Here is a 12,593-nt window from a genome sequence, read left to right as displayed (position 1 = left end):
TGTTTTCAGGAAAAGCTATGTTCAAAACTCTCTTTAACCATTACATTATTTCTAAGTGATCTTTGGAAACTCATTCATTCATTCAGTAAATATTCGAGTCCCTACTATATTCTAGGCAAGGTACTACACATTTATTCACAGAGCCTGCAAGCATAGAGCCCTACAATTCTGGCATATAAAAACAGACTACTGAGTAGGTTCCAGTCACCCACTCGATAATCTCCACAGTCATTCTATGTGATCCAGAACTTTGGAAAACTGAAGGGATATTGGAAAATATAGCATTAAGAAGGAAGCAATCAGAAATTAAAGGAAAATGCTGTCTCTCTAATGGCACCCAAATAAAAAAAAATTTTAAAGACCTTTAATGAGAGCTTGAGTCCTAGAGTTAGACAAATGTGAGTTCAAATCACAACTCTATCCATTCCTAATTGTGAGCTCCTACGCACATTACTTACCCTCTTTAAGCCTTAGTTTTCCTCAACTGTAAAAATGAGGATAATAATAAATACCTATATCATAAGATTGCTGTGAAGTTCAAATACAAAATGCTAAATGCAGTGACTGGTTTGTGGCAAGTAGAGTAATCAATAAATTTTAGTTGTTAACATCATAATCGTCATCACCACCACTACATGTTCTTTAAATAATATGCATTCCTCCTTTTTTTTTTTTTTTTTTTTTGAGACAGGGTCTTGTTCTGTTGCCCAGGCTAGAGTGTAGTGGTGTGATCACGGCTCACTGCAACCTCAAATTCCTGGGCTCAAGTAATTCTCCTGCCTCAACCTCTCGAGTAGCAGGAACTACAGGCATGCATCACCAGGTCCGGCTAATTTTTTAATTTTTTGTAGAGACGGCCTCTCGCTATGTTGCCCAGGCTGGTCTCAAACTCCTGGCCTCAAGTGATTCTCCCATCTCAATCTCCCAAAGTGCCAGGAATACAGGAGTGAGCCACTGTGTCTGGCCTCACATATTCTATTTTTGAAGTTATTTTCCAAGTAAGATAAGAATCCATGAGTTTCAATGCACATTCCATAATAATACCTTTGTGCAGAGAGTTTCAGCTTCAGATATTCTTCCTGTGTCTATTAGACCAGTGACAGCTTGTGACAGAGACCACTTTTCAAGAGACTGGTTGTAATTTTCAAAGAATTTTTTGTCTTTAACTGTAAACAAAAAATGTCAATGTTACTTTATTCTGCAATTTATAATGTGTTCTCAGAGGAGTAACTGGTTCCTAAAAAGTTACCATTAGACTTATCATCCATACACAGTTTTTCAGTTACATGTGCCACATGTACCATAGACTATCCTGACAAGAGGCAGGTTTCTGAAAAGTTTCATGGCAGGGGTATTTGTGGTTAAATAACTCAAAGCCTCTTATAATTGTGACTTCTAAAGAAACAATAAAATAAGTTGCTGAAAACATGTAAAGATTTACTGTGATATAACTGATGTAAAGTAAGCTGTACATTTTCAGTCTATACAATTTGATATTTGACATGTATATCAGTGAACCATCACCACAATCACGATAATGAACATATTCAGCATCATCAAAATTTTCCACTTCTCCCTTTGTAACCACTTTTGTTCCCAACCTACTCCATCCTCTCCTAGCCTCTGTCCCCAGTCAGCTCCTAATCTGTTTTCTGTCACATAGACCAATCTGCATTTCCACAAATTTCATATAAGTGGAATCATATGGTATAAACTCTTTGGCATCTTTCACGGGTGCTAATATGGCAAATTACATTCATTTTCAAATGGTACATCAACCTTGCACTCCTGGGATAAACCATAATTGATCATGATGTATTATTATCATTTTTACGTATTGCTGGATTTGAATTGCTAAAGTTTTGTTATGAATTTCTCAATCTACCTTCACAAGCAATGTTGTTCTTTGCGTGGTTTGGGTATTAGGGTAATGCTGGCCTCATAGATGTTAGAAGTGTTACTATCTTAGATTTTCTGAAAGAATTTGAGTAGAATTGGTATTATTTTTCCTTAAATACTTGGTAAAATCACTAGTAAGTGAATTTAAGATAGCTATTCAAGATAGCTGATTAGATGCATTTGGTGCTCGCCTCATCCATGGAAAGGAACCAAATAGCAAGTAGACAATCACATTTCAGATATATTATCTGAAAAAGCACACTGGACCTCAACAGAAAAGTAACAGGAAACACCAAAAGCAAGGAAGGAGAGGGGAGTGAGGTCGTCTGCTCAGCTGGGATCAGGTCACGCTGAGTCCCACAAACCCCTGAGTCCTAAGCAGCTAGAGTGAGGCACTATTTTGAGAGCCCAGCCCTCTACCAGGCTGTGTCTTGCCATGCAGCCCAACAGCCCCTGTATCTCCACAGCCCTGCAGCCCCACTGATATTCCCTGCCCACAGCCACTGCTACTGGAGCTGAGGAGAGCCACTGTGAACCACCATGAGCTGCCAGTAAGGAGCAGCCATGCATATTCAAGTGCCCTGAGAACAAATTCCACTGCCCTGCAGTTATCACTGCATTGGAATACAGCAGAACTGAGGCATGACTGAAGCCTGTAACCCCCACAACCAGCTGCCTATGGCTGCTCACACTGAAAGCAACCCCACCCTACCCAGTAGCAGGGTCACAGAACAGCAGCTGCTGCTCCCAACAAAGTATTTCCTGGCAGCCCAGCATCACTCTGCCCCTGCCTATCACAGCCAGGGCCCGCATGCACCACCAGGGAGCCTAAGGACAGGTCTACCTGGCCTGGCTCCACTCCCCAGAGTACCCAAGCATGCCCTCCTGGGGCCTGGGGATTGCCCAGCTTAGACCATCACCATTAGCATTTGAGCACTCCTCTGGGGTCTGAGGTCAGGCCCATCCAATCTGCCGCTAACACCGCAGCTGGCACTCACTCACATGTACCACACGTGGGCCTGGGGACTGGTGTGCTCAGTCCATTGCAGCCACCACTAATGCCAGTGTGGACTGCTTGGGTCCCAGAGGGTCAGTCCCACTGCTACTGCCATCATCCACACCATGCCTGCTGCCCAGGGACTCAAGAACATACCCACTTACCCAGCCTAATTTTGAGGGTTAATATTGAGTGTCAACTTGATTGGACTGAGGGATACAAAGTATTGATCCTGGGTGTGCCTGTGTGGGTGTTGCCAAAAGAGATTAACATCTGAGTCAGTAGACTAGGGAGGGCAGATCCACCCTTAATCTGTTGGGCACAATCTAATCAGCCTCCAGCAAATATAATGCAGGCAGAAAAACACGAAAAAGCGAGACTGGCATAGCCTCCCATCCTACATCTTTCTCTCATGCTGGATGCTTCCTGCCCTCAAACATCAGACTTCAAGTTCTTCAGTTTGGGGCCTAGGACTGGCTCTTCTTGCTCCTCAGCTTGCAGACAGCCTATTGTGGGAACTTGTGATCGTGTAAGTTAATACTTAATGAACTCTATATAGATATAGATATAGATATAGATACAGATATAGATATAGATATATCTATCTATCTATCTATCTATATAGCTCCTATTAGTTCTGTCCCTCTAGGAGAACCCTAATACACCAATGCTGCCATTCCTGGAACCTGGGCAATCCATCTATAGAGGCACAAGAATGGGCCTGCCTAAACCCACTAACACCAGTGCCACTGTACATTGCTCTGGTGTCCAAGGACAGGCAAGCTTAGCCCACTGCTGCCACCACTGGGGCCCAAAGACTGGCCTATCTGGCATCCCAGGCCCCACCAAAACTTCACCAAGCCTCCACTAACAAGTGTATCCTAACAAACCAAAGAAATCACAAATATCACTGATGCTGTCTACAGCCAAAGAAATCAGAGACTACATTCAGAATCAAAGCCAAAGTGACCTACCCAAACAACACCATGGATATACATCTTCAGGAAAAAATGCTCCTCTACGAAAGAAAATTCCAAAATTGGAAGGGACTGTTAGACTAGATGTGCATATATCAATGTAAGGACAAAGAAAACAAGAAAAAGCAAGGCAATATGACACCTCCAAAGGAACATCATAATTCTACAGCAACAGATCTGAATCAAAAAGAAATTTATGAAATCCTAGGGGAAAAATTCAAAATACTGATAGTAAAGCAGTTCAGTAAAATACAAGACAATACTAAAAACCAGTACAAAGAAATTACAAAAAGCAATTTAGGATACTAATGAAAAATTTACCAAAGAGATGGATATCATCAGAAATAACCAAACAGAAATTCTAGAAATGAAGAATTCATTGAACGAAATACAAAATCCATCTCAAAGCTTCAACAACAGACTAGATCAAGCAGAAGAGCCTCAGAACTTGAAGACAGATCTTTTCAAATAACTTAGTGAAACAAAAGTATAAAATAAGCAAAGCCTACATGACATATGGAACACCATAAAACATCCAAATATTTAAATTTTCAGTGTCCTAGAAGGCAAAAATAAAACATAATTATTTTGTTAAGAAAAACTATTTAACAAAATAATAGATGAAAATATCCCAATTCTAGCAAGAGATTTACACATCTGAAAATATGAGGAGGCTTAGAGATGCACAAATATTTACAATTCCAAAAGATGTTCCCCATGGCACACTACAGTTAACCTACCAAAAGTCAAAGACAAAGAGAGAATACTAAAAACATACTACTTATAAATGAACACCCATCAGACTAACAGCAGATTTGTCAGTAGAAACCTTCCAGGCCAGTAGAGAATAAGATAACATATCCAAAATGCTGAAAAGAAAAAAACTGTCAGTCAAGGATACTATACCCAGCCAAGTTATCCTTCATAAACGAGGGGAAAATAAAGTTTTCCCAGACAAGTAAAAGTTGAATATCACCCCTAGTCCAGTCCTATCCTAAAAGAAATGCTCAATGGAATCTAAACCTGAAAGAGAACAGACAATATTTACCATCATGAAAACACACAAAAGTAAAAACTCACTGGTAAAGCAAACATACAAATGAGGAAGAGAAAGGATACGAATGGTACCACTACAGAAAAACCACCAAAATACAATAACATACAATAAAGAGAGAAAGAAATAATGCATATACAAAAAAAAACCTAATTAAACAACAGAAAAAAGGCATCACACATCAATGATAACCTTGAATGTAAATGAATTTTCCATTGAAAATATATAGATTGGCTGAATAGATTTAAAGAATTATCTAATATATGCTGCCTACAAGAAACTAGTCTCACCTATTAAGACACATATAGGCTGGATGTAGTGGCTCACACCTGTAATCCCAATACTTTAGGAGGCCAAAACAGGAAGATTGCTTGAGCCTAGGAGTTTGAGACCAGCCTGGGCAACATAGCAATACCTCATTTCTAAAACAAAAAAATTAGTTTGGCATGGTGACTCCCGCCTGACTTGCAAGGCTCAGGCGGGAGTATTACTTGAGACCAGGAATTTGAGGCCAGTCTGGGCACACAGCAAGACTTCATCTCTTAAAAAAAAAAAACTAAAATAATGATAGCAACAACGTATTTGATTATGTGTGCTTATGTGTGTATGGATGTACACAGACTCATATGCTTATGTGCAAGCAAAAGAGCAATGACATAAAGGACAATAACTAGGATTGTTTTACTCTAAGGACTTGCACTATCCATAAAGCAGTACAGTGTTAGTTGAAAATGGAGTTGGATTAATTGTAAATGTATATTGCAACCAGTAAAAAAGGGCAACCAGTAAAAAAGAAAAGTAAGAAAGAAAATATGACTGACATGCTAACAAAGAAGAGAAAATAGCATCAAATAAAACACACAATTAAAACTACAAAACACAGAAAAATAGTTGGACAACAATAGAAACAAAGAACAAGGGCAACAAATAGAAAATGGTAAAATACATGATAGATACTAAACAAATGATATCAACAATCATTTCAAACACCTATAGTCTAAACATACCAATGAAAGACAGATATTGTCGGCCGGGCGCGGTGGCTCACGCCTGTAATCCCCGCACTTTGGGAGGCTGAGACGGGCGGATCACGAGGTCAGGAGATCGAGACCATCTTGGCTAACACGGTGAAACCCCGTCTCTACTAAATACAAAAAAACTAGCCGGGCGAGGTGGCGGGCGCCTATAGTCCCAGCTACTCGGGAGGCTGAGGCAGGAGAATGGCGTGAACCCGGGAGGCAGAGCTTGCAGTGAGCTGAGATCCGGCCACTGCACTCCAGCCTGGGTGACAGAGCGAGACTCCGTCTCAAAAAAAAAAAAAAAAAAAAAGAAAGACACAGATTGTCAATGTGGATAAAAAATAAAAATAGGTAGTTCTTTCTTTTAATCTGAAGAGTATGGCTTAAAAATAACTATGTTATAGGTATTTCTGATTTACCACTTAATAAATTCATTTTATTAAAATATTTCAATCTTATATAATCTAATACCATTAAACAAAAGCCTACTTTTCTTAATTTGCCCTAGTAGTCAAAAGACTGGCAGTAATGATGCTTAACATTTACTAAACAATGATTAATAACCTAAAATTAATTCAGTGAAAAGTTAATGTCCCAAGACAAAAGTAGGCTAATCTATTTATTAATTTAAGTAGGTTAATCTATATCACTTTTCAGTGAAGAAATTTATAGATTTACAATACAATGTTAACTAAATCTGATTAGATTAACAGCTTATTCTGACCAAGATTCCCAGGAGGAATCATGGGACAATTTCAATGCAGGTTTCAGTAAAGGAATCTTTCCAGGTCGCCTCTATCCTAAAATGCTGGTAAAGTCTCAAAGTAAGTAATGCTACAAAAGAAAGATTTCAGCTAACAGAACCTATTGGGCTTTTAAGCTATCTGGAAGAGAAAATACATATGCTTATCACACTTTTGTACAAATATTATACTATGGATTTTTAATGAATATGTATATATATATACACATATTTTTTTTAGACGGAGTCTCGCTCTGTCGCCCAGACTGGAGTGCAGTGGTGCGATCTCAGCTCACTGCAAGCTCCACCTCCCAGGTTCATGCCATTCTCCTGCCTCAGTCTCCAGAGTACCTGGGACTACAGGCACCCGCCACCATGCCCAGCTATTTTTTTGTATTTTTTAGTAGAGATAGGGTTTCACCGTGTTAGCCAAGATGGTCTCGATCTCCTGACCTCATGATCCGCCCGTCTCGGCTTCCCAAAGTGCTGGGATTACAGGCATGAGCCACCGCACCCGGCCTAATGAATATATTTTTTATAACAATATGTGCTGAAGCTGTTTGTATTCCGGATTTAACCATTCAAGAAATCTGAATTAAATCATGTATAAAGAAGCTTTTTAGAACTTACTTGAAGCAGAAATAGCAGATAACAGTGCCAAGTATAAATCTATCCTCTTTGGCTGAGTCTTGTTCACTAAGGCCAGTTTATCATCAGCATGACAGGCTGCCATTAGCCCAGCCCAGACAGCAGGATCACCTAAAAACAGGAAACACACAGTGATAAGTCTTGTTAAAATCAACGTGTTGCTTAAAAACTATCAAAAATGAGATTGAGTTTACAAGTTAAAAAAAATTGTATCTAAAACAAAATTTCACTTTCTCAAAGGAAAACTAAATTGCACTTGTTTTCAGAAACACATTGCTACATTCATCTTTCAAGATTTGCCAATTTTTCCAAACATATCAGAGGATGAGAAACATCCTATTAAGTTCTTCTTCCATGGCTGGTTAGCTCAGCTGCCTAGAGTGCTGTATTACTGTGGCAAGGGCAATTAGATTCACTTGCACTGAACACCAAGGATAAGTCTCACTCATCTTCGTCACTTAGTAGTTGCCATTTTAAAGACTCAGTCCTAGGACAAGGAAGATAACACCAGTTCTTAAGAAAAGTTTAAGCCAAAGGAAAGACTCAAGATTTTAATTATATTCTAATAGGCAAGCATGAAAGTAACTTCATCATTCCAAGTGAAGCATTTATATGACTATATATCCTTCATTCATTTGATCTTTCCTTCTTTCCTTCACCCTTCACAGCAGCTTCAGGGGAGGGAAAAGGAGAAAAGTCCAACAGCAGTGAGTTGGAAGGTAACTTTCTATGTATAGAAAAGATTATGTATAAAGACTTCTCTTTTTAAGACAGTTGTGGAAAAAAAAAGTGAAGGGGATTTGGAATTTAGAAGTTTTTTCTTTTCATTTGTTTGGTCATTTATTTTTATAAATCTTATTTTGCCCTTTACTTCAACAAGTTAATATTTTAGTCCTGCTACTCTTAAAAAACAAATGAACGCTTTCAAAATCTCACAAGGGAGTGCTAGTTAACAAAAGTCACTTGATCATACTTTTTAGCTTTAGTTTTCTATTTTTTCTTATCTGACCACCCCACCCAAAATGTTTCTCATCAAATATCTGAAATATATATCTACTTCAGTTATAGGTGACCAGTATTACTGCTAAAAGTACAAAAATCAACAAAATTACAAGAATCATTAAAGTCTTATGCAGATCAAATACTTTTACAAAAAGTTCAATACATACCTCCATATAATGAAACAATTTCCACTCCAAATAATGACTATCTTATTTTAAGTAGCATAGACATAATCAAATTCCAGAATACACAAATGGGGACTATTTTCTAGAATTTATGATAAAATCTGATTACTATATAAATAAAGGCACATGACAGCCTTAGATGTGGGTGTCAGGTCTAGCCATGCCACTAATTAATGTGTGGTAGTTCTTCTTTTAGGATTCATTTTCCTATAAAACAAGACAACTAAGCTAGATAATAGCTGAGGTGCCATAGGGTCTTAAATTCTATGATTCCAACTGAAGTGGACTCAATCTCTGAATATTAACTTAATCCTAAGATTAAGGGGATAGCCCCTTTAGGGATCTTACAGTATTGTATAGTTTGGATTTCTGATTGGAGAATGGACAATAGCTGGCAGCAATTTTCTCTATCACAACACAAAATAATTACTGTTTCCATGAACTCTTCCACAGATGACCAGCAAACCAAATTCCCTATAAAATGGAGTGACTCTAAGATAAAATATAAACTACAACCCCCAAAATTTTAAAATACAGCTGCTAAAAATACCTCTTAGTATCACAGAAGCACTAATGTAGCAGAAATTGGAATTTTTTCCATTCAATTCTAAATTCTTGGAATTATCTTTAAATTCCTGACAAGACTCCCTGGAATAACATCTATCAAAACTGTGCTTTGTTCATCCAAAGATCTACAAGGACTAGGTGTACAGCCACTACACATAATGACAGTTATATTCATTTTCATTGGACTCTAAGGACAAGTCTCAAACAGGCACTCATCTTTGCCACTAAGTCACTGTTCTAGCATCTTATGTGACGTCTCTGCTTCCTCGAGTATGTATTTATCCAGATAATCCGGGAACATCAGAGATCATTAGAGAGGACCTAATCTGGGCAATCTCACCTTTCTAAAGTTTTTGTCCTTACACAATCAAAGGCTAATAGATCTTTTATCATTCTGGATCCACAATAAGAATTATTGAGAGTAAGTTTATCTAATATCTGCTTGAGAACTCCAAAAATAAAAAACTTACCAATATATATATAACATAGACAAATCAAAATGTTTAGTCTCTTTTTGTTTCTATGTCAAAATGAAGGAAAACGTAAACAACAGAATATTGATTTTTTTACTTAGTTTACAAAATAATCCCTGAAATGTTAGATATTTTGCAGCTTAATGAGAGTCTTTACAATTTATTGTCAAGATAACACTGAACTTGTTCTTGGTATAATTTCTTTCCCAACAGTGCTTAGCCAAAAGCAATAGCATTCTGATCTAACACATCTGAAGAGTTAAAGGAGAATAAATTTCATGCATTATTTCATATTTAAAATACTGTATTATGTAAAAATATACCTTATAACCCTATATTGCTAGACATTCCAGTCTTCTACGGCATTTTTTGTAGTGATGGAACATGCTTAAGTAACATTCTTCAGTACCTTTGTGATCAACAGCCTATATATGACACAATTAGCTCAGGTGAGGCCATAACTGTGTCATTTCTAACAGTTACCACACAAGATACATCCCCATCCTTCAAGAAGCTAACTACACATAAAAATATCTAAATATGTATGTTAAATAATTTAGCAACTATGGGTGAAACTCTTTAAACCATATTGATGCAAAATGGAAATAAAACTGTTTCTTGAAAATACACATATAGTTCAGATTTTCAGTAACAGGTAATAATAAAGTATCACTAAGCAGACACTCCTTTAGGCCTATTTCGATAATTGATGCTCTCTTAATTATCAGTAGCCAAAAGCAGATAATCAAATGATATGCAAAATCTTGAAATATTTTCTTAAAATTCTTTTGACTTATTTCATGAAAATATAAACTTTGCTCCTATAAATCACAAATAAATGCAAGATTGACAGAATCCAAATTCAAGAATATAAATGTACTGAATTATCACATGCACCTTGAAACTATGTGAATCTATAATGCATCAATTTAAAAAGTCATTTCTGATAGCATTATATATTGTATTAAACACTTACATAGTGCAAAATACTTTAATCACTCAAACTCCTGTTGTAGAAGATCTAAATTACACACATTTTTGTCTGGTATAAACAATGCCAATAAAATATATATTGTGTGCAAGATTTCTCCCCCACTTACAAAATATGTATTTAGAAAAAAAAATTGGAATTAATGAAATAGATATTATATGCACCTGGAGAAAGGAGAGCTGCCTTCTGAATGGTCTTTAGTGCAATATTTTTTTCATCTTCTCCTGAACTGCTTCCCATAGCCAACTGATTTACTGCAGTGTACAGTAACGCCTTCTACATAAGAGAAAAGAAGTATGTGAGCCAATTTTCCTTATAGCTCCCTCTCTTTCAAACTGACTAAAAGACTCCATTTGATATGATATAATCACTAAGGCTATGAAAACTATTATTCCTTCATCAGTATTATTTAATAAATTCAACATTTCCTTTGTACTAGGACAAACTAACCTTTCCGTGATTTGAGTCCAGGATATGAGCCACATTTCCTGCTACCACACCTCCCTAGAACAGAAAATATTGATGATTTATACAAATGCAAAAACTTTCATGAAAAAGTAAATTTAAGATTGATAAGGCTTTTCCACTAAATCACTGGAAAGGTTCAGTTTTACCACTTTCACAACTCCTAACCTTCTTAAAAGTATCAATTTATTATTAATGTTTGAAAAGACTAATAATCTTGTGAAAGGAAATCTTTTCTACTGTGACCAACTCTTCTTTCAAAATATTCATTTATAGGCTCAAAAGTTACGTAATTTTACCAACCAAATGTATACATTTTCTAATAATATAAAAGATTATAAAGACTGAGAGAGATCACAAAGATAAATTAACATGGCTTACTATATGAAAATACGTAGTATTTTCAAAACTTACATACTGCAGTAAAATAAAGTTCAAGGCACCTCATCATTGCTTCAATAATCAACCCAATACTAAAAATAAAAAAAATACGTGTAGCATCACAGGGTTTTCATTAGCTCAGTTTGAAATCTATAACTTTAAATAATTGCAGCTATTTCATATGGTTGTTGAGATTATAAAAATGCTGATAGCTGACACATAATAAAGCACTTCATTCAGGTAATTTTGGAGTCGAATAACAATGGTCTTCCAGGTCCTTTGAGCCAACTCACTCATTAAAAATAACAAAAAATGTGAAATAAAACCCTGCTGCTCAAACTGCGGCTTGTGCCTCTGCAGCGTCCACACACTCTAAGAGGTTGTTAGATGTGCAGAATATTGGGTCCCGTCTCAGGCCTACAGAATTAGAATCGGCATTTTCACAAGATCACCAGGTGACTTCAGTTGCACATTACAGTTTGAAAAGCACTGAGATAAAAGATTTTAAAAACATATTCTTAAAAGCACTGAAAGATTGACAAGATATTAAGGACTTACCAGGTCAAAATTGAAAGGGAAAACTGGAATTCAGAGAGACAAGTGAGCAGGGAAGCCGCTTCTGCCGTTCCCAAATGCTAACAAATTTCTTTTCTTTTTTTTTCTTTTTTTTTTTTTTTTTTTTTAGATGGAGTCTTGCTCTGTTGCCCAGGCTGGAGTGCAGTGGCACAATCTCAGCTCACTGCAACCTCCGCCTCCCGGGTTCAAGTGATTCTTCTGCCTCAGCCTCCCAAGTAGCTGGGACTACAGGTGTGTGCCACCATGCCCAGCTAATGTTTGTATTTTTAGTAGAGACAGGGTTTCACCATGTTAGCCAGGCTGGTCATGAACTCCTGACCTCAGGTAATCCACCCTCCTCGGCCTTCCAAAGTGCTGGGATTACAGTCATGAGCCACCGTGCCTGGCCCAAATACTAACAGATTTTAATTTTAATCCTGAAGGACGCATGGGCTGGTAGGACAAAAATTAAGGCCCAGGTTAACACAAGGAGGGGAGTATAGAGGAGACCTACATCAGAATAAGCTGAGACCCCAACAGGCCACACCCTAAGATTCAACGTGAATCAGAATTAAGCCAGGTCTCAGGAACTAGCAACCCAAGCACAAAGTAGACTGCTTGGTCCAAAAACCCCAAGT

General features: G+C 37.3%; 1 protein-coding gene across 1 annotated transcript in view; it reads right to left on the bottom strand.

Moving 5' to 3' along the window:
* Positions 1–12,593, bottom strand: part of TTC37 (tetratricopeptide repeat domain 37) — a 91,339-nt gene that overhangs the window by 19,770 nt on the left and 58,976 nt on the right. Inside the window, exons 35-38 of the mRNA XM_011989439.1 lie at positions 11,005–11,058; positions 10,719–10,830; positions 7,319–7,447; positions 1,045–1,166 (exon numbers count right to left, since the gene is read on the bottom strand). Of these exons, the coding sequence (XP_011844829.1) occupies positions 1,045–1,166; positions 7,319–7,447; positions 10,719–10,830; positions 11,005–11,058 (417 nt within the window). The remainder of the gene's footprint in view (positions 1–1,044; positions 1,167–7,318; positions 7,448–10,718; positions 10,831–11,004; positions 11,059–12,593) is intronic.

Source organism: Mandrillus leucophaeus, unplaced genomic scaffold (genome assembly GCF_000951045.1).
Source record: "Mandrillus leucophaeus isolate KB7577 unplaced genomic scaffold, Mleu.le_1.0 Scaffold353, whole genome shotgun sequence".
Classification (NCBI taxonomy): Eukaryota; Metazoa; Chordata; class Mammalia; order Primates; family Cercopithecidae; genus Mandrillus; species Mandrillus leucophaeus.
Note: the sequence above shows the minus strand (reverse complement) of the source record. Positions and strands in the feature narration are given on the sequence as shown.